Source organism: Ambystoma mexicanum, chromosome 11, assembly GCF_040938575.1.
Source record: "Ambystoma mexicanum isolate Mex_15411 chromosome 11, UKY_AmexF1_1, whole genome shotgun sequence".
Classification (NCBI taxonomy): Eukaryota; Metazoa; Chordata; class Amphibia; order Caudata; family Ambystomatidae; genus Ambystoma; species Ambystoma mexicanum.
The window spans coordinates 1377319370-1377342917 of record NC_090934.1 but is presented as its reverse complement, the minus strand read 5'-3'; the positions used below and the strand labels follow the sequence as shown (position 1 = coordinate 1377342917).

The 23548-nt window shown below is 44.4% G+C and overlaps 1 protein-coding gene across 6 annotated transcripts in view; it reads right to left on the bottom strand.

The window, feature by feature from the left end:
* The window catches only part of GABPB1 (GA binding protein transcription factor subunit beta 1), an 841719-nt gene extending 818792 nt beyond the window's left edge, over positions 1-22927 (bottom strand). For 3 of the 6 annotated variants that reach the window (XM_069624968.1, XM_069624969.1, XM_069624970.1), the window contains exon 1: positions 21575-22927. In XM_069624968.1, the coding sequence (XP_069481069.1) occupies positions 21575-21801 (227 nt within the window). In that variant the 5' untranslated portion in view covers positions 21802-22927. The remainder of the gene's footprint in view (positions 1-21574) is intronic. The other 3 variants (XM_069624972.1, XM_069624973.1, XM_069624971.1) reach the window with 1 other exon arrangement.
* Positions 22928-23548: the final 621 nt, after the last annotated feature.

Here is a 23548-nt window from a genome sequence, read left to right as displayed (position 1 = left end):
TTGGCCCCAGGCCTTTTGTGTAGCATATGATTTACCCCACAGCTATGGTTATAATAAGCGGGTGGGGAAAGCTCTGCTAAGTTGTGGTCACGTGTGATGAGATAACACATGTAATCCGAATCAGCCAGTTCGGTGCAATATGATTCATGTTGGAAAGTGATGTTATGTTACTGCTATGTACGTTGCTTCTGCCTGCCCACAGGGCCATGTGTTTTGTCAATTCATCTGGGGAGCTCCCCCTTGTTTGTTTCATTCAGCTTGCTGCTACATTTCCTCATGCCGTCATGCTTATATGTTCCATGTGATATGTTGGGTGCGACTAAATGATGAAGGTATTTGATTAAGTCCATAGGGTATAGGCATCTCAGAGTTCAATAGACGGGCATGGATTGTAGAATATGGATACGAGTATGTTTTGTTAGTTTGTGTATACTAGGTCTTTTCCTGTTGCTTCCCCCAAACCCATCCAAATTAGGTTTTTTCCCCCTCTACCTCTTTCCGAACTACCCCACCCTATCCACAACCTCTCCATACCTGTGTAGTAAAATCAGGTGCCTGTGCCAACCACGGTGGGAGGGTCGAATCCATCTGGCTTCTGTGGTTCGGGGGAAGAGTGTTGAGAACTGTTCCCTTGCAAGTGTTGTTGACATAATAATCCGTCCCCATAATGGGATACTTTTAACCACCCAAGCCAAATTGAGGCGACTCCTCGGGAGAGAGGGAGAGAGAGAGAGACCCCCCCAGAGAGCACAGGACCAAGACAGGCCGGCCAGAGTGATGAAAGAGGGGAAAGCGAGAGCAGGGGTCCCAATGAGGACGATTTCTTGCTTACTGGTATTAAAAGGCAAAGATCATTAGCAGCACACCAGGACTGAATTGCGGACAGTCAGGAATGAGCGAGGAGGAGGTGGCCGAGGGTAGCCTGAGAGTGGTGTGTCATCCACATAACACTGAATATTGGAGGTGAAAGCAGAGATCGTGTGGGCCAAAGGGGTCATGTGGACATTGAAAACCCAGTGGGATAGATTGGGGAACACCACAAGTAGAGAGAGAGTGATAGCGGAGATAAAGGACCCAAGTTCCATCGGGGAAGGACAGTCACTGGTTTAGGGCAGCTACCCATTTCAAAAAGCCCTGGTAGGTGTTTTAGTTGCAGTGAGTTGAGATTAACGGTTCCATGTTATTGCATTTTTTTGCTGCCTAATTCTTTGCCACAAAAACACTTCAAACGCCTTTTGGGGTTTGTTTTTGGGGGGGGGGGAGGGGGATTACCCCCAAACAACCCCTTCCCCAACCATATAAAATCTAGTCCCCACAACTTATATCCCTCTACCCACCCCCACATTTTTAAAAAAAATGCAGAGGAAAAAAAGTATTTTTTTTTAAAAAACCAGCGATGAATGGACATCGTACCAGGTTAATGTGGTTATGTACAGTTTGTCTGGTTGGAGTTTAAGGTAGGTGGTTGTCATCCATTCAGTTATTTTTGTGTGAGGCAATTCCGGAGAAAATTAGGTGAGCCCATAAGATTTTATAATATTCATCAAAGGGTTCATATAGATGTTGAAGAGGAGTGGCAAGTGGCTCGATCCCTAGGGAACGCCACAGGTAGTAGGTTTGAACACAAATGGGGCCATGGGATTTCTGTTCAGTCCTTTGTAGAGTTGTGCTATGGCGTCTGGTTTATTTAAGCCGTTTAACTGGTCTACTGTGGCTAACAGTGTTGAAGGCTGTTGAGGAGTAAGGGTGTCTAGGTGACTTTGGATCTGCTGCAATTTTGAGGTCATCCCAAATGGAAACTTATGCCTATTCTGTGCATCTCATAGGTCTAAATCCAAATTGTGAGCAATCTAGTACGTTATTACACTACATCCTCCAGAATGTGTCAGAAGACATAGCACTTTAGAATTCTAGCTGGGTATAGTATGTTTGAGATAGGAAAGTTGAAGTGGTCTTCATTTATTTAAGGTACTTTGTTGCACAAACTGAGGCATCATACATTGGTTTGGAATAGTAACGTTTCTTGTTTCAAGGATTTCTGCTTAGTAATGGTGGATCTGTCTTTGGCAGACCAACACGTCTTGTTGGTAGTAATGTTTCCTCCATGCTTTTTCCAAGAATTGTATTTCCTTTGTTCAGTGCTGGTAGGTGGTGTGAGAAACATCTTGCTAAGGTCTTTTTTTTCCTGAGAGGGTGATGTGCCTTAGTGGGCTGAGGGTGTCTAGTGCTTTAGTTCCATTGTTTTCAGTGTCGCTAAAATCACTTATGGTAGCAAGATCTGGGTTGGGCTTGTTCTCTTCCATGAGATTGCTCAGTTACTGCAGGTTTAGATTTTTCCAGCTTCTCCCGGCAGTGGTTGTTTGTTCTTTGTGATTTGGGAGTTGACACATTGGCATTTTGATAGTAAACATAATCCTTAGATGATCGCTCTATAGATCCCAAAGAGGAGAAACGTGCTGTGGTCATTGGACCTTCTCCACAAAATATTGGGTCGGGGGTGTGCCCTACATGTGTGGCTCTTTTAACCATTTGTTTGGAGGGAAAGCTGGCCATATAGGACCTCACAGGCCATATAGGTCCTGATGATTCTGTTAGCTCCTCGCACCAAATGTTAAAGTCTCAGAGTACCGTTTGATGTTTGTGTATCGCTAGATTTGCAATTTATTTATTTTTGCATGTTTTTACAGTGCACATAACCCGTAGGTATCTAGGCGCTAGTTTCATTTAGAACACGCCGTTTTTTCCTTTCAAGCACGGGTCCGGAATTCAAACGTGCGTTTGCTCAGCATGGTCTTGCTTCCAAGACCTGCGCGTTGTCACAGAGCTCTCCTCCCGTCCGTTTGCAAATTGCGTTTGCTAAGTTTTCAGCAAAGGTTGGGATGCATGATGGTCACCTGTAAATAAGTAGGAAGGAGAGGTTGATTTGGTAGACAGGTGCGAGTAGTATCAGGAGTTCTTCAGAGTCTGGTAAGTCCATGTGGTGTGAAGTGAGATTTTGAGGTGTCCATTATGTGCTACAGCAGTACCCTAACTCCAAGATGGTGTGACTCCGTCCCAATCACACTTTTTTTTTTTTAACAAGCCAGGATATTTGATCAGCTTCATACAACTATTAGCCCCTGCTCATAAAACCCCAAGTGACTTTCCTAAGAAAATATCTCCCTCCCCACTACTCCACACTTCTGCCTCTGTACCAGTCTCTCCTATTAATTTTCACTGTCGCACTCACTTGCCATGGAGTCTCCAAGACATTGGTAATCCAGGGTCTGCTGGTCTCCTTCTGCCAGCTTTTCCAAGTCTTGATAGTTACTGACTGAGCTTGCTGCCTTTTAAAGCACGTTAACTCCATCCCTTTGATAGTACTTCGGGAAATGGCCTGCACTTGTGCAGAAGGGGGTTGGGTAGTCTCCTGATCAGTCCATGTGCTAAGGGTTGTGCACTCTGCCAGAGATGGCCGGAGATTATACTAAGGCTAGCCATCATTTTGATTGCTAAATTGTACTGGCTATGTAGGTGTTTTCTTCTACTCCCCCAGCAGTTGCTGAGGTTGCCAGCTTCCATGTCTGCCTGCCCAGTGCCTGAATTATAAATTAGAAAACCATGTGGCGAGCTTGGGGAAATGTTTCTTCCTGCAACAGAATGTTTAGTATAGGAAAATTGCAATATTAGAAATCTTGAAGTGACCGCCGGAACAATGGTAATGATTCTACTTTGTGGGAGACGCACTCGTTATTCGCAGGCATTGATGAACCATGGAAATGCACTTTTATTGATGCCCTCAGCAACGTTGCCACAGGAACAAATGTATCAACTCCATTTTCTGTGCTCCCTAAAGTGGAGCAAGTTTATTTTCCCTGGGGTTGGTTTGTATCTAGCTGCAAAAGCTTCCAGCTCCTCCCGTTCAATGGGGGCCACGTGTCTCCCCCAGCCCATCTATCCAAAGGACCGACATGTGACTGCCCTCTGCCCACAGGGAGGAAGTAGGCTGTCACAACCAGTGAACATTCCCCAATAACCGTGACACGAGACAAAAAAATAAATAAACTATGTTTCTCATTTTGCTCCATGGACAGCTGAATGAGTTCATCTGCACGTTCAGACAAGATTTGAGTCTAATAAAAGCAACAGCCACTTATAACAATATAGTTGCAGTCTCAAGAAACACGATGTACTTCTACAAAAGCCCAATTTGGCCTCCTTACGAGTTTGGCAGTAAATCAGCCTAATTAAAACCAAACTTCGCCACTTGGTCCAATAGAGGATCACAGAATTACAAGTCGTGGCAATTCCCCATTTTTGGGGTCCGTTGGGGGTTTTTGGTGGGTGTACCAGCTGCGGCAAAACAGCTTGGTAAATGACCGATTTTGGGGAGGTATAGTGGGGAAGGATTTCCCTCCAGCAACAAGCTGGAGGGAGAATCTGCCACTTCTCCGAAAATAGGCGGATTTACCACATGGCAATTCCGCTGGTTGTAAATCCATCAAAAATTATAATTTGACAGTGCAGGAAAAGTGGCGATAACAGAATTACTGGCACTTTTCCCCTGCACCGCCAAACTTGTAATGCGGGCCAATAGCCTTAAATTGTTCCAGTACCCTAAAAAGTATGGCAGTAAGCAAGGATTACCAAAGCTACTAGTCTAGATTTTTATAGCGAAAAGCTTGGTATCCAAAATATCAAAGGGCGTTTTGTACAATTAGGAGCCTGAAGGAAACATAATTGCAGGAGTGTAGCCTCAGCATAAAAATCACTGATTGCTTGGGGGGGGCGGGGTGGGGGGGTAAAGGGGGGACTTGTAGACCACGATCCCCTTCAGCTCGTTTGACCAGCTTCCCTCCGGCTGCCACTCAGAAGAGCATTAGCAGCAGACATCACCTTCTCAACCAAGGTGTCACAGCAGTTAATTGCTTTATTTTTTTAAAGCTGATTTATACCAACTAGTGTTCATATTCTGCTCTAGTCTGTTTCACATCATCAAGACATGCAAGGGTGACCACATAAACATATGGATTTGCTAGCTAAGGATTTGGGGGAGGCACATTTCATGCTCAGCTCCCCCTGCTACACCACGGCCACTTTGTGGGGCCAACGTACGGAGAGAGAGCAACGAGATCAATATTTTCTTGGCTTGCAAATGATACTGGGTGTACAAATATTCTTGAAGTACTCGTACATAGCTTTAGGGCAACAATATTCAGAAATCTACAATACTTTTCAGGGAATCTGCAACCTTTCCAGGTTTTCAGAGTCCCATTGGATATAGACTTTAATGTATGCTACGGCAACTACTATAAGTTAATGGTCTCAATTAACCCTTTAATAATCATACCTGACAACATTAGGGGAGGGGATGTTTCAAACAATCTGTGTGTACATTAATGCCAATTTGCTAAACTGCCCATAAGATTGTCAGGCATTACATATGCATTAGCAACAGTATTACCTCTGAAGCATGGTTCCAATGAAAGAGATTAATGATGCCATTAAATGGTTAGACAATCCCTGCAGTTCATTAAAGTCCCCGAAGCAAGATGCAATGGTCGATGGTGTAAAAAGCTACAGAGGTCAAGCAGGATTATCATGATTAAGTTGCTGAAGTCAGCCATGTGTAGAGCATTATGCCGATTTAAGTGCTGGCTGCAATGTGGGTAACATCCCCATTTTAGAGCAAGTGTTGTGAACATATTTTTGGGAGCGTGCAGATACAACTTTTGCAAGAATTGTAACTAGCCAAGGGAGGCCACTGATGTTTGCAGGATGCCTGGGATCTAGGGACTTTTTTTAAAAGTTTTTTTTTGGTCTGGGAATACAAGGAAATTTGTTCAGGGTTTGGGACTAAGCCAGTAGACATGGAACTATTGATGAAGTCTGGTAACATGTGGCGCAATAAAGTCAGCATATAATGTTGGAATGGAAGACTGGCAGCGGTCACCAGAGACTTCAGCTGGTCTAAGTGCAGCTCATAGATGTAGTCCACAGTGACCAAATGGGAGTTGCGCTCAGTTGCACACAACTGAATGATATAGTAGCAAAGAAGTCAGTTGAACAGTTGGAGGGAGAAAGTGATATTTTCTCAGATTAACTCAATCTTTTTGGTAAAGGAAGAGGTCATCACCCTCCCTCTGCGGAAGAGGTGATGCAGTGTGGGAGGGTCAACGAAAGTTTGAACAGCTGCCAGAGAAAACGAATGGCCTTTAACTTTTAAAAGTGAAGTAGCCCCTTTTAACTGAGGGATAGCTCTGTGGTAGAGAGCAACGCGAGCAGGTGAAGGAAGTGGGGTTTGGGCATCGTTGCCAAGCTGTCTTTAATTTGTAGCTGTGGTTTTGGAGAATTTTGAGTCTATTACTCACCCAGTTTTGGGAGGACAGCATGGCTTCCCTAACACCTATGTCAACACATCCTCCACTAGCACAACCTACCTGAGACTCGGTGATCTGCTCCTCAGTTTCCTCCACTGGTTGCTTGTAGATCACTTGCTGGCAATTTCCCACCCTGCCCGGTTAGCTGCCCACTTCCTTTTTCTCTGCTTCCCTCACTGTGCTCTTCCCCTATGATTGTAAAGCACTTTGTTGCTTCCAAAAGCTAGGTCTGTGCTCAATTAATACCAAAATAAAAATGGAGGAACTTTTCAAGAGCAGAAGATGCAATGGTCTGGGAAATGGTCAAAAAGTGAGAATTAAATTAATGCATAGTTGTTGAGTCGTGGCGTTTAGACTGGTTGATGTCAACTCTTTCAATGATCTGAAACAGGTTGGTTTGGGATAAGACTAGGTGGTGACAAATGAGAGGCAAAATAAAAGGTGGTTGGACCAAATGATGGGTGTTCGGTAGATTTTCCATTTTTATGTGAAATCCCCTTCATCTGTAAGTCCTACAGCATTTTTCGCTAGACTACTGGGTGGTGTCAGTTTTCCTGACACTCCCTCATTCTTTTACCCTATGTTTGGGATCATTTTGTATACCTTTTTCTTGGAGTCCTGCTTTCCTCCATGTTTCGTGGCACCCGTCGTTGACTTATGCAGAACACAGTGTTGCTAGGAGCCTCTTGTGCTTCCCTTTTTATTTTCTGTTATTTGCCTTATGTTAACACATGTTCCCATGGTCACAGGGATATCTGTATACTTCATCGTTTCCTATTGTGAGATCAGCACACCCCACCTCATGTGGATTGCTGAGAGACTATCTTGTATCCCCTTTCTCACGGCCGCTGTAACTTTTTGGTTGCAGTGACAAGCTAATCTGAATAGCTGGCGGCAGTGTTTTTAATCACACCTACTTCTGTGCACGTTTTACTCGCAGGTCGCACTCACAGCAGTGGTAATGCACAGAAGGGTCTCCATTGATCCAACATGGTGACAGTTTTCTTTTTTGCCAATTCAAGATTGTTTGTCCTTTCTTGGTCCTTCTGCCATGCAGGGGGGGCTTGTTTGACTTTGGTCTTCGGCAGGATCCCTTTGTGAAGCCTGCCAATGCACCAGTGTGTCTGTAAGGACAGGAAACAGGGGAGGACTCCGAAACTCTTCTGTTCTTGGTCTTCTGCTGTACCTGCCTGGAGCCAGCCACCACCCACAGTTTGAATGATGCATGGGTGTGGATTGGCTGGGTTCCTGCATAAGAGGCATGGATCCTGAGCTTGAAGACAACCTGACCACAGAAAAATCCACACAGAAGAAAACGAGAGATGTCCACAGCCGCTTCCAGGGGACCAGAGATGCCTTCTTCTGAGTAACCACTGCTGTCCGACCCCTTCTTCCAAGCGTCACGAGAGCCCCAAAAAGGATGACTCTCTTGCCTTAGACTGCTGGGACCAATCAGTCTCAAGACAACTTGCATTTCAAGCCAACCCACAGCGAGCTGCGAGCTATGACCTCCACCAGCTGCAAACCAGCAATATCCTGGGACTTGTGGCCATTGTGCAGTGCATCATCTTCCAAATATCTAATCCTCCCGAAACTTTAGTGGACTCCTTCCAGACCTATATGGTGAAGTGATCAGGGTGACTGAAATCACATAACATTCATCACATTGACCTTAAATAAAGACAATTATTGCTCTCTATTACCAATCTGAACATACGTCAGTGTTTTGTCCCAAAATTTTTAATGCATAAAATTACATTTTTCTTATCTTTGTGCAGAAGGACACACATTAATAACAGACTTTGAACATAATACATAGATTTGTGGTCCAGTTGAGCTGACTAAAGTAAATTCCAGAAAGACATGTGTTGTCCCTTATTTGTAATAGGGATTTTAGTGAATAAACAACATGTATGTGAAGTACAAAAAAAAAAAACAGTACACAATTGACAGTGTTAATAGTACACACTGTATAAACAAATAGGTAGTCGACACTACTGTGTTTCAGCCAAATCATACGCTCTTAAGTATGGCTTGCATGTGGTTGGCTTTCACCAGGATGGAAAGACAGTTGGAATTTAGGGTGTCCTACGATTCTCTGCCTAAAAACGACATGAGATATGTGGTTTTAGAATGTATGTGATCTCAGTAATAATTAACGAAATTTAAGAGGGCAAATAAATGCGGCTATATCCAAGCGATTCAAGTGGCCTATTTGTAAGTTGTAGGTCATTACTCTTACTGTATGCTTGGGCTTGCTACGGTGTAGAGCGGTCGTGGTACTCCCATGTTGAATCTAGGTGGTCATGGCGTAAAAATGGTCCGATTAGTTAACCCAAGGACCCAAGGGTAACAAAGAGACAGAAGGGTCCAAATGGTGTTAATGGTGGTGGGCCATTGTCAAAATCTCGAATGAGATCAGATTGAGAGCCAACAAAAATACCTGAATGGTCCGGTTCAATTGTGAAAGCTCAGGTTCAGCGGTCTTTTGGTCCTATTAGTGGAACCAAGGGACCGGGTCCTCGGTATAGAATCATACGGCAAGGTACCTTCCAATGACTGAAAGGGGATTAAAAGGGCAGATGTTAAATGCCCATCTACCGCAGATTCCAACGGTTTAACAAACTAAAAATACCGGGACTGATACCGTGGGTCTGGGAGCACGGTCAACCCTATGGGGGGCGTGGAGAAGGATTTACTGGTGTGTTAGTATGGCTTTATACTAGGGTGCGCAACAGCCTGATAAAAAAATGTTATGCTGTGCGCGTAGCGAAGAGACATGTTTCTACTGTTAGTATTATCACGCGCCGTGTAGTCGAGTAAAAGTGACCCATGGCGAAATGCAAAACGGTATAGCGCCCAATGCAGCTCAACACTTCTTGTAGTATTTTATAGTGTTACACGATCTGTGTGAACAGCGGGAACGAAAGGGGAGCGTAACAATAACAGTGCCTTACCTGGGAGACTCGAACCGTATAAATGATCCGTACAACTCACAAGGTGCTGCGGCCGAGTGACTGATCTCTAACGCCATGCACCATTGCCTAGGCAATGTGTGAGCTTTATACTGACGGTAGCCATTTTGGATACTGGAACGTTGCTATGGGTGACCGTGCAACATTGTTAGGTATGTTGGTGTCTGTGGTTGGCGCATGCTCAACTGGCGAGTGCGTTGGAAAAAAGCCTGACCAATAGATATCTGGCCTTAATGTCTGTACTGGACGCATGCTCAACTCGTCTGGAATGCAAAAAATGACGCTGTGTTTCATAACCATGTCAATGCACAGACTTAGAAACCGTGTGATCCAATTCTAATGTGGTGGTCTAAACAGGCCCCTGTGTTAGAGGCCCAATACAACACATTTCGGCAAGTGGTTAGTGGTCGTGGAGTTGTGTGCAGGAAACGGTTTGTGATGTCGGCATATGGCATACAAGATCTGATTAAAGCGCCTACACTAGTGCACGTCATTCTACATTGTGAGACATAGGCGGATACACGTAGCATGAAATATATATTTTCACAATGATGATCATATCAACAATTACATCTCATCTTGGCAGGTGGCATATTGTCCTTAATTTTAACATGTGATAATAATACAACGATAGTTCACATATCAATGTGTCAATTTGGAAAGTCGTGTTATTAATCTAAGACTCTGTTTCAATGTCCATCTTCTGAATCTGGGAAATTCATTGGAAGTCTATTGCTGAATTGAAAAAAACAGTTGGTTTATGATACATCTACTAGGTCAATGAAGGATCATCATTGAGGTATTACAATAAAGTAATGCATGGTGTAATAGATCTTCGACATAATTGCTACATCATGAAACAATATTTTTGTTCAGTGGTTTCGTCTTGGCTCTATATGTAGTGATCTATATATAGTGCTCACCAAACAAACAATTCTGTCTCAGATGTGGACAAAATATTAGAATGGGACCCACCATTTTGGCTGAACTTGGGTTATCACAAAACCAACGGTGCTAGGCCAATGAACAGTGGTTGGATAGTAAGCATTGGACGGGGTTATCCCCCCCGTTGGTATTGTCAGAGTATATCTGGATCTTCAAGACTCTCTACAGCGTACTCCGGAGTGCCAGAAGTGTTTCCATTCCACTGTAATGTTCAGACCATCCTTCGCTGTATTGAGTCTATGCACCCATCTTTGTTCTAGCTGGGTCAGGGCTTTGTTAATGTCCCCTCTTCGTCTATGTGGAGTAACTGGCTGAAGCACAAACCATTTGATGTCATTAATGGAGTGTCCCATTTTGATGTAGTGCTCCACTAGGGGTTTGTCAGGTACGCTGTTCTTGATGCATGACCTATGTTCTGATATCCTTTGCTTGAGGTCTGATGGTTTTATTCACATATAGAAGTCCACACAGGCATTCTATAATGTATATAACATTTGTGCTGTTGCAATTTGTGTGGGTTATCAGCTCCCAGTGCGTGGTCTTGTGGTCGAATGTTTTCTTTGTATCTGTGAAGTTGCAAGCGATACAGTGGCCGCATTTGTGGTGTCCTTTCACCTGGGGCAGATCCCATAAGGTTTTCGGTACCCTGACTGGATCAACGTACGTATGAACGAGGGTATCCCTTAAATTTTGATTTTTCTTGAAAGCAAAACCCGGTTTCTTATCTAGACTTCCTTTGTGTTTTATGGAGGTGCCAATGTCTCCTTCCAGACCTCCAGAGGCAAGATTCCACTCCTTGAAGTCCTCTGGACCAAGAAAGCGAGACAAATCAACGGTGCGGTAACCGTTCTTCACTGGTGCTTTGAAATGGGCACCATCACAAAACCACAATGAATCCTTTGCCTGGAGCCTCTTCACTCAACTGATGCTGCGAGATCCATTCCAGTGTCCCTCCTTTCATCGGCCTGACCAAGAATCATGTGACCGGATCTGCTGCTGCATTGCTGGGGCATCGTGCTGCATCCTCTTCTTAACATTTACAGTACTGTTAGACTCTTGGTAGAACATACCTAGAGTTGCTTTGCTACTCCTATGTTGCTTCCTTACTCCTATGTTGCGGAAGTGCTGGTTTGTTTATTTGGGAGTTCTCCCATCCCCACTCGCCCAGGCCCAATGCCTGTGTGCCTTCAGGGAGCCTTCCCAGATGTCCCTAAACCGTTTCCCCCAACAAAGACTTTTATTTACTTGTTACTGAAGACTTACTCTGGAACTCTTGACTTTCTACAGCTTGTTTGGCCCTCCAATCTGACCCTGAGACACTAAAGCCTAAGTCCCCTGAAATTATAACAAGTATTTACCTGCTTTATGTTAGTCTTGTTTCATTTATTTTTACCTGAAACAGATATTTACCTTTGAATTGCTTACTGCCATTCTACAAGTATTACAAAAGTGATTTACTTAATGTGAAAATTGCATTTGTTTTTATAGTACTTGCCTTTCTGAAGAATCACTTACCTTATTTTACATATAAAATGAACCATTATTTTTAGAACGTTTAGTGTGTCAGTGTTTTTTTGACCTTTGTACTTTCCTCGAACCCTTACTCCCTCCCAAGATAAGCCTGACTGCTCAGCCATTGCTACCAATATACTTGTGTGTTTCAGGCCTATAATAAGAGTTGGAGCCCTGTACCCCAAGTGCGAGTCTTCTGAAGTCCTCCCTTTGGTGGACTTTAGTAAATCTCTCAAACAATGCGAGCAATAGACAGAGGTTGCAATGTCAGTTTGATGGACTGCATCTAGGAAGTGACTCGGACTGTGTGAGGTTTTCTTCAGAAAAACCATGCAATGGCAGGAGTGATTGCCAAGTGACAAATTAGGCGCACACTTCCCATACCAAAAAAAAAAGTAAAATACAAGTACAACGGTATACTTTTGTCACTCCCTTCCCTTATCCCTTCTATATGTACTGCACAGGCAACATTGAATGTTTCCATCACACTTTGAGGTGCATTACTAAAACCACTGTTCCCTACTGAAACCAATAACAATGACCCAGCTACAAATCAGAGATATTGGTTTGAATCTGAGAGGTTGTCGCCACTTTGTGTTATGGAGGGGTTAAGACAGCACATTTTACTCTGTGACACATATGATCAAGGATCAAGTCCAAGACCCTTTGCATTGTCCACAAGGCTTTCAGGGGCCGGGGTCCGCACTACATAAAATGCTATCTTCCAAAATACTTTCCTTCTCGAACCCTTAGCTCAGCTACCTCCAACACTCTACGGGTTAGACGCTTCTCCAGGCAGAGAGTGTGGGAAGGTAAAATGCGAAATGCGTGCTTGCTGGAGATTCGTTCTTCACAGTCTCTGGCGTCCGCGGTGATTGAGTTGTGTGGCTCACTTGCGGAGGATTAACTTACCAGCCTGGAATTGCTTTCCCAGTCGGCGACAAAGGCCCACAGCGAAGACAAAGGCTGGGGGAGCAGGCTGTTTGCCATCGGCTACACTGGCATTGCCAGTCACAGTGTCTGCGGGCAGCCAGAGGAACTCACTCCAGAGCTCAGTGTCTGCACACTGTGATAACACGCTGACAGGGTGACGCACGAGCCAATGGCTCCAGCAGCCGGAGCATTGCCAGTCAATGCTGCAGATGTCACCACTTTGCACCTTTTATCCCTTCCCTTCCCTCTTCCAGCATTTTGCTAAGTAAGAAGTTCACATTCAAATAAACCACCTGTTCTTCTCTTAGCACACCCCAGCTGTCTAAAGCGGGGTGCCCCTGTTACCAGGAGCCAAAGTGGCTTGTGTTCCTATTCTGTTAGTTGAGCTTTGTGCACATACTTCCTTGTAGCAGGAAGACCAAACACCTCTTGGCATAGAAGGATAAATTCATCTTTGATGGACTATAGTTTTGTTGATTCTTAACTCATGAACCTATGCCAGTCATTTGAGGTGATGAAAAATGATTGGAGTGATCACTATCTTAACGGCTTCCTCTGACCTGCCGGTCTGTATTAGGGAATTTCTGACTCAACTGCGAGTAATTGCTAATGTGGCAGGGAATGCGGTCAAATGGACGGACCATAATATTCACTTGTCGAACTCGAGGGTAAGGAACAATCTTGACTTATCCTCCTATGAGTTAATGATTAATTGCTTCAATACTAACGAATTCCAGAATCTTGTTGGAGGCCTGGTATTTGGTATTGGGGCAGGACCATGTAGTAAGCATAAAATGCAACCTAGGCATACCCATGGTTTTAACATGGAATTAGGAATTAGCAGAAGCAAAAAGGGCTAGAAGGGAAATTCAAATTATACAATGTACCACCTCAGAACAGGCTACATGTAATGAGTTGACCAGAAAGGTCAGTCCTAGAGATATTTCTGTAAAACACCTCACTCTACAGCGAGATGCAGAATTGATGTTAGGGATTTTGATTACATCTGAAGTCAGTTCACTCTGGTACTTGGTCAACGGGCAAGACCCTAATTATGTTGTATCCCAGCTTAACTCAATTTCTGAACAAGAGTGGGTGCAATTCTGTGAGGACAGATTTAGCACCCGCTGACCAATAGTCCGACAAACGAAAAAACAGGAAATGCCACGTGGGATCCTCAGCTGGATCCATCCACTATTTACGGTCTAATTTCAAGATGCAAGTCATCACGTGCCTCAGGCCCTAATGGTCTCACAAATAAAAAAATTGTATGTGTAATGTATGCAGATGACGTACTGATTGACTGCACTTAAGATCTTTGCAGCCCAACTTAACAACTTTGAGAACTATGCCACTGACAACGGGCTAATTATCAACCCAACTAAGATTCTTACCTTTAGGGAAGCAAAGGGGATGACTAAAGGACCTGTATGCACCATTGGAGTCATGCCTCTAAATGATCAGATTCAGTTTGGTATCTGGGTTTCTATTTCTCTGCCTGTAAAGGCCCTAAAATAGGTAATGATATCTTGCTGCACACGGCTAAACTTTTAGAAGCTCAGATTATTAGAATTGACCGAACGTTTGGCACATTCTCCCTCAAACCCTCAATTACGTTCTTTGAAGGCAAAATTGTGCCTAAATTAACCTACTGTTTAGAATTAAGATCTGATCATTTGTGTAAAATCCTGAGCCGAACTGAGGGAAAAATGTGGAGGAGAATCCTTGGAGTGCCGAACGTGATTCCGATCTCAGCCATCCATTTTGAGCTGGGCATGGTGTCGCTGTGAGCACGGGTACAATTGGCCTCCCTTGTTCTCTACTCAAAAACCACCAATTAATGAGTAGAAATCTGGACCATTCATCTGTTTTAATGGCCTTCCGAGCTTGGTCTGAACATATTTTAAATGAGATTGATGTGTCTGTGGAAATGCTGATCTCGAACGCTACTAAGGCTAAGAGAGCCTTATTTGACTATGATTGGTCTCAGAATACCGATACATTTCACCCTTATCCATCTATGTGCCACCTGACACATGAACACAGACGAAGAGGAACTCTGACTAAGATCCCGTTACATTTTCCTAATCGTCACTATCCTACTAAGGGTAAAGGCAAGGTGGAATTTACCACCAACTAGGGAAATCCATTTTAGGAGATCACTTATCACGGCAGAGTCAGCTACTTGTACGTTCTGTATGGCAAAACTTGAAACCTCAAGGCATCTGGTGCTTGAATGCCTCCCACTACAGGGTTTAGGAACCCAATATCTGGGGCCGCTTGCAATGAATCCATTCCTCTATGTTAACATGTGCCACACTTAGATATCATCCTTAATTTTAGCTTTCGTCACATCTAGAAAGGAAGGATTATGAATGTTAGCATGTGCTACACTTAAATGAAACTGAGTGATGACAAGTGCCACACTTGGATGGAATAGTGAATTATAGCAAGCATCACACCGAAACAATCGCAAGGACAGCAATGCCAACTAACCAATCCACTAACAACTTCAGCCCTCTGCATACACCTCTCAAACTCTAACCAAACACAACCACAAGCCTAAACACAGCAATCCGCACAAACTTCACTACACTGCAACAACAAAACAAACCACACAGACTTGCAGAACAGCACACAATGACTACCGACTGTGAAACACCCCAAGCCCAGCCCACTGACACACCAGGCTGAGACTGCTAACAGCACATCCCTGCTCTCTTGCACTTTTCCAGCTTATTCCTACTAACTAACCCCCCCTTCTCCCTTTTTCAAAGCCGCCAGGGTACCACTCCGGTGGTGATAATGTTAAAGGATATTTGTACCGTGCACTAACATATGATAAATGATATGGGAACTTTGTCTTGAAAACTTTAATATCCAGGAAGGTTTGGCCCTGGCTGGTTTCATCAAATCACTGATTTGTAGACCTGGTAAACTACTTGGCAGGGGATGGATTTCATTTTAGTTTTATTTAACTTGACACGATCCACAAAATTTGGACTTGCATCTATTTATTTTATCTGAACTGTCTGTGGATTCACTGTCTCTAGACTACAAGTGGTAGTCTTTAATATCTGATATGAATGTCATTGTTGATCTTTTTATATGCTGCTCTATTTGTGGTAGTATTAATTGCTGTGTGCACACTGAACCAATCCAATTAAATTGAACTTGAGGGAGAACCTCCGTTGAAGTATTGGACTTAAATCTATTACCCTTCTCAATCTATTTTGTTTTCCTGTTTGGTAACTGTGTGTGTACTATTTTAATTGTCTCTTAGCATCTTCTGTTAATTATGTGATTACTTGAAATTGTTTTTTGTAAAGGTTTGAACTAACCAACTACAATTTAAATTAAAAAAAAAAAAAGATACAGAAGACCTTGTGATAAACGGGTTGTGGGCACGGAGGAATTATTTTTTTGTCATTGGTAATCTTTCTCTCCCTTATAATACACGTTCACAAAATAAATAAGTCATTACTGGACCATTTTTCTCCTTTCAGACAGTCAGTGCATTTGCAAGAGTGTGTCTTTAAAGTAAAGACCCAAACTCATCGACCTTCTTTGGAAGGGTAAAACATGCCCCAAGTCGGGATCAGTATCTTAATGAACACATTCGCCGTGTTGCGTTTGTAAAGTTGCACATGATTCAGCATGGCAGGCGGTGACTCCATTACTAAATAAATGTATTTTCCCCTAACATGCATCCAGCAGCTTGTGGCAGTAAAATGTCGGGGTGTTAGCGGTTATTGCTTTTGTGGTCCAGACGTGTCTACATTGTTTTAGCACAATGGTTGGCGTACTGATGGGGTTCCCGTTCTGCCTGTTAAGACCCATACCAACATACTCATTAGCGTCCATAATGAAGCTCGTCCATTGCGGGTGACTGAAAATGGGACATTTAAGCGAGGGTCGCTAGAGTTTTCGCTTCTGTAGAGCAACCTAAAGAGAATGCCTAATTAAGGGGATATGTGCAACAACCTTCCCTGGGAACTAAAGCTTGGACCTGGTCACTTCATATTCTGAGACGCACCCAAGCCCTCTATTCCACAAGGCCTTGACTGACTGATTTGTAACATCAATTAATATCTGGGTTATTTTCCCTGTATGCTTGCTATGTGAAATGCATTGCTACCGAAAGATGTGAAGGGTACCCCCTTAACTTTTTACATTTTCCTTTCCCCCGCTACTCTCCCGGGCACCCCCTCCTCCACTTCGTTCTCTTGTGGCACTCGCATGTGAGCGACTCTACGTGCCGCCGGCCGATGATTCAAGTACCTACAATGATCAGCAATAGCCCATCTTGCACCTGTGCCAGTAGACACGCAGGCATTATTTGAAGTATGGGTCCCAGTGCCGGATTCAGTTAAATCAGTAATGTCACTGCCTTTTTGAGTTATTATGCAAGCCGAAACTATTGCATTGGAGTACAGCTAGAAAACAGGTGGGATATGAAAAGCGGCAAAAAGGTTGCAGGTTTTTTTTGTTACTTAGCCACCAATTGTTTGCCATGAGGCAGGCTAATCCTTATAGCCATTTAAAGCCACTCCCTGCCCAAAACACCCCCCACCCAAGGATCTTTGAGATAGCTGTGTCAAGCCGTAACATTATATTTTATTCTGTACACTGGCTATTCGTGCCATTTCTAAGCAGTCTTCTGAGGGTTAATCTTAATTGTATGCCCAGGTACTCCTAACGTTTAGCAGCTGCTACCATTAATGGCCAGTTGTACCATGAAGGCAGTGCCAGGCAAATGCCTATCCCAGGCCTGCACAAAAGCCAAAACTATTGGCATTGCCAATGCTTGTTTAAATGAAGTGCCTGCTTATTTTAAACACTACCACTTGCAATGGTGCAAATATTATTGCTGTTTTTAATTCTTCGCATGATGTGGCAGGCAAAACACACTGGCTCGCCCAATGCTTGTTTTGGAGTTTACCACCATCCGCCAACATTCCTATATACTTTTTGTATTCCTTGCACGCCAACCTCTTTAGAAGAATAAAAAAAACAGGCATTGGCAATGTGAACAGTTTGGACTTTTCAGTAGGTATTTGTCAGATACTGAGATAATGGTAATATTTAACCATAAAATAGCAGCAGCAGCAGAAAAATGGTGCTACTACATGGCAAAGCCTGGCAATGACTTAAGACTGACAAAAGAGACTAAACTGTTGGTTTTGCCAATGCTTGTTTTAACAGGCATTCAGTGCAAGAAACAGATGGACACATTTATTATAAATCAAGTTACTGACGGAACATTTGGCCAAGACATTTTTTTATTACAGCAGAAGACGATTTACAGCTGCAATTAAGGCACCAAGAACTCAGAAATTAACAGCTGCCCATAAAAGCACACGGTTTATGAACAAAAGCACGAGCGCGAAGGGATCTCCGAAGGATGTGCTTCAGGCCGGGAAGAGTCGGCAGCAGGTGGCAATGGCCATAGGAATAAACACGTCCCTGCGCAGTGAATGGGCGGATAAAAAGCCAAACAACCAAAGAACGTGCGACCCACCACACCATCTATACCCTATGCCAATCGATTTGGCTCGTCAACCAAAACTAAAAAGTAGCCCAAGAAACAGTTTTAAAGGTCCAATAGAATGTAGCAAGAATCTGAATTAATGAGCAGGTCTACTTTATACGTTAATGCTGCACGTTTCAAAAAAGAAATAGTATAGCCCTATAGAATGAGGGAGCGGTGGTCTTCTTAATTATCGGATGCGTGGGCGGACCCACGCAGGCGCTTCCCCATCCTAAAGGATGATGTGCACCAGACCCACCAATAAATACTTGTCTCACAAACTCACAACTCCTCCCACTGCCCTGTCTGCCTCACAAAATCCAACATCACACTGTTCCTCCTCCTGCCTCTCACCCAGTCACCTCCCAGCAAAGCCTTCCCACTCAGCTCAGCCACACCCAGCGCAGATAACCAGACCCTCATCAATTCTCTTTCCTCAACATGTCTCTCACATCCAAGCAGAAAATGTCCCACAGTCTCAGGCACCCCACACAATCCCTCGTCTCACGCTTCCCTACTCGATACAATCATTCAGCCCCACATGCCCTATCCTTAATCAATTCAGCATCACTTCCTCCCCCCTCCTCCATTCCAAACTCCCTGCATCCACCTTCACCGACACTTTCCCACGAACACCAAACATCCACCTGCCCTTCACCCCACTCACCCACCTCTCCTGCCACTCATCCATGACCTGTCTCACCACCACAGCCTTCACCTCATCCACACTCAAAGGCAGCCTCACATCAACCGCTCCCCTTCTCACACCCTCACCCGCCACGAGATCCACCAACTCATTACCCATTTATGCCACTGTGACTGGGGACCCACGCCAACTCCAAATCCATTCCCCCACGCACACACCAATCTTCCTCCAGATGTCCAAAATTACATCCTTCCTGTCGCCATCCCCTGCCACAATCGCCTGCAACCCACTCAATGAATCTGAAAACATCACCACCTTCTCTAACCCCAACTCGCAGACCCTATCAATCGCCAATGCAATCGCCACCAACTCAGCCGTACAGATCGACACATCATTCGTCAATCGTCCCACTTAATACTCCCCAGTGCTTTCCAGATAGTACGCCATACCCACTCTCCCAGACACAGGGTCTTTCGAACCATCCGTGAACACCTTGCATCCTTCCTTTCCTGCCACATACGCCTGACCCAAAGCTTTGATCTCGCCCCGCAATCCTCTCTTCTTCGACACCACATTCGCCAACCCCAAACACACCTTTGGAGACCCCATCATCCACCTCGGCCATCTCTCCAAATCCGTACCCATCAGTCATCAAATCACCCACACCCCACTGCACTCCCTTCTCCCACATGTGAAACCCAAAAGACCCCCCCTTCCTCCTCCACCGGTCCCTATAACAGTCAAACCTCCAATTATACTTCAAACATTCACGCACCGGATGAGCCACACTCTTCGCACTGCACTTCACCCACCATCTCATATGAGGGAGCGGTCATTATCCCAAGCGATAATGGCCCCTGGCTATTAGCACCAAGTGTTAGCAGCAATACATGCTTTGGAGTTGAAGTAAAAACATGTATTCAAATAACATAATAGTCCTCAAATTAAGCATTTTAAAAGCACATTTTGTTGAACTGAAAGAAGTTTAACATGAGCATTTGTGGTCATGTAAACGGATTCTCTATAAGAAATCAAAGCATGTTTTAGCTTTCTCTTTAGTGCGTTAACAAGGATGTTGCATTAAACAATATACATCCTCAGCAAGGCTGTGTCTTATTGAGAGAAATCTTGCCTGGAAACTGAATTGTTTCCATGTCTGATTTTGGAGGAAAAAAAAAAGTTTCAGAATGCAGTCAATACCATAGTTGTGGAAGGCACTCTAAATATTCTTATTGGCTCATAGAAGGTCAAGAATGATCTACATGTGCTAATTAAGCGTTAACAACCCCTTCCAAGGGCTAGAATGGGTGGTAACGTCCCAGGACCATGTTAAGAGACGGGGCTAATTTTAAGTATTTTCTTTCCGTAAACGGGTCACTGGGCTGCGTCACCTTCAAAGAAAGAAAATACTCTACAAACATGGCCACCATGGAAAGGGAAGGCAGGGCCACGTACAGAGGCCCAATTCCATTTCCACGGCGGCCAAATGCGCAGAGAAGGAGAGGCAGCAGCACTTGTGGCAATAAGGGATTGAAAAATATCAGCCTACGTTCCAAGCTTCCTGTTTTATTGCCCCTCCCACCCCTACTAAAACCTCACCCCTCTTCACACACCTCTCAAACAGAACCATACCTCTTAAACCACAGCAACCTGCACGCACTTCACTACACTGCAACACCACCACACACAGCCTTACACAACAGCCTCAGACCGGATACCACACAAAAAAGCTCAGCCAACAGTGTTAACCGAACTGAAGCTGCCAACAGCACATCACAGCTCCCTTGCTCTCCTACTAACATGTCCTAACCTACCCCTCTTTCTTTCAGATCCGCCAGGGGACCACTATGATGTATGATGGTGGTAGTGCGTGGTAATAAACCCCCCCGCAAGGTTCTAATATGTATTAGCACGCATCATTATTGACCTCTCAGCCAATCAAAATGTTCAGACTGAGGTTAACTACGGGTATTGACTGCACCTTCTTCAAAAATCAGAGAGGGCAACAACAATGCAAGATTTGTTTTCCACTGCAACATCCTATTTAACAGACTAAACAGATGGCTAAAACATAGGAAAATACTTCACGTGAAAGTAAGTTTACTTTTGCATGGCACCTAATGCATGTCCACGTTAAAAATGCTCCAATTTAATCACGTTTGCAATTAAAATGTTTCTATTAGACACCTGTTTTACTTAAATATTACAACAAAAAAAACATTTGATTTACTAACTCATTTTGGCCATTCACTTTTAAAGTACGAAAACTCCAAACACGTACTGCTACTACCACTATATGATAGGAGAGAAATTCTCTAAGGCACTTGCTTGCAACAGCGCCCTCGATGCCTTTGAGCTGCAGCGCGCTTTAAAACAAAAAATAAAATAAAGGTTCAGTTCATAGCCCACCCACCCAAACTTCTGGCACGTACCCAATGAGGGGCATGAAGCCGGTAGCTAAAGTTATGAATGAGGCCAGAATCACAGCAGTCACGTGACGGGGGGGGGGGGGGGGGTACTTAATAGTAAGGGGTTTTGTTCCTCGAAGTCTTTTTGGAAAAACTGTTAGGCGCATCGACTGTAATTAATATGCAGCACGTGTGCACCTGGGCGAGCCTGCCTGCCCAGAGTTGAAGGGGCCATTGTTCATTTTATAAATGTACGTCAGACACACCTATGCACAAACGAAACTCCTCCGGGGGGGGCATAATGCCTCCCAGTGGGCGAGAGATCTCCCCCAGTCCCACAGAAGGGTGGGCTGGAGAGGCGGAAGCCCGCGCTGCGCGCTAGGCCGCCGGAGCCTCCATGGCCGAAGCATGGCCCGCGCTCCCTACGTAGGCATCGCCCCCCGCCACAGTCCGCATTGCGCCGGCAAAGCCTCCAAAGACGCAACAGCGGCATGCGCGGCACCAGGGCCCCGGAAACAAGCGCCGCACAGGCCGATAAACAGGAAATCGTTGGTGTGGATGGCGGGTTCCGGGGGAAGTTGAATTATTTTTTACCAGCAAAGAGATCAACTTCCACATCCGGTACGGGCCAGAGAGGCACCACAGCGTGTGCCGACAGTGACCTGGAAAAGCTTTTCGGGGGACTACGGCCTCGCTTCTTACCGTGTCGCAAGATGTGGGTGGTCCGGGCCAAGGGCAGCAGCTCCAGCGCGGTGGGACTTTGAGGAAAGCGAGCAGATTTTCCAAAAATGCCGACCGACGGGCGCCTAAAATCTCGAAGAATAGTCCGCCGGTGGCACGCGCGGAGGGACACCAACATGGAGCTTTTGAGGGAAGAACAATGCACGCGTAGCTCGATATCTGCATTAAAACAACAGCAAACACAGAGGCATCGCAAGGGGATGCCCCAAAACCCGTATATGTCTCGTCTCTAATAACAAGAGCTGTGTAAATGGATATATTCTAGTGTTTACTTGTGTCAGAGTTGGCGGAGGGATATCTCTGTGTTGGTGCACGTCCGTTCTCTCCATGGTGTACACGCACTTGCGCAGTAGGAGCCAGACTGGCTGCGGCCGAAGATATATTTATTTACACACTGCCCATAGTGCCCAGGTGCCGTGCTGCTGCCTCTAGGTGCACTGGCCTGAAGACGTCCGTCATTCTGCCTCACACCCAAGATCGGGCTCTCTTTCGGGGCTCACATCCAGCAACTTTTAAATTGGGGGGAGGGGGAGTTTGGGGGTTACTATTGTGTGTTTCTGAGGTTTGAAGGATATTTCACGAAACCATATATGCAATTATAACTGTATTAAATGTCATTTAATCAGAAATTGGTCCCGTACAACTCCCTGCAAGTAGGTGATGTGCGGAATCTGCTCACTTTAAAAAAAAAGGTGTTTTAAAAGCGAAGAAGGTGGAGGTATTTTATATATTTGTTTTGCTTTCAGTTGTCTTCTTTTCGCTTTTAAAAGAGGAGATGCAAACGAGCACAGTGCAAATAAATACATTTGTAACCGTGTTATAACACTTGATGACTGGTTCGAGGCATAAAATAAGACGTGTTCTGCGGATTTTCTAATTAAATTGACATGTGTAGCAAATTAGCTATTTAATTTACTGTGTTCATTGACGGCACAGCTCACCCTGCATACCTCTCTTGCCTTTGGGCATCTCTCCACCCTCCTTTCTCTGTTCACTGCAAATTCAAAGGGACTAATGGAGAGAGCCATCTCCTCCACTCAAGTGCCAATGGTCTGTGTGGGTGTGCTAGGCAAGAATATTTTTCTTTTTCAAATAGCAAACCAGAAAGCTGATACTTTTATTGAACTAACTATATCTTGCCTGACATAATAGTATGCGTTAACTTTACTTTCTTTTTTTAAAGACAGTCATGTTACATAATGCATAATTACAGTATTGCTACTATAAAATGCTGCATGGTCTACATGCTTTACAGAAAAGTTAAGGTTTGTGTAACTAAATCTCAGTGTCAACTATATTTCATTTTGTTTGGGAAGATGCATCCTATTGCAGAGCGAACCGTTTTGAAAACCTACATGATCACACAGCCAAATGGTTTTGATAGAAAATCTGGTTATGCAACTGGTTCTGTAACCTGCTGGTTGCATACATCCGTGCAACTGGTGCTCAATCCGTGAGCTGATCCCATACACCTTGACATTGCATCTTATCACCCTGTT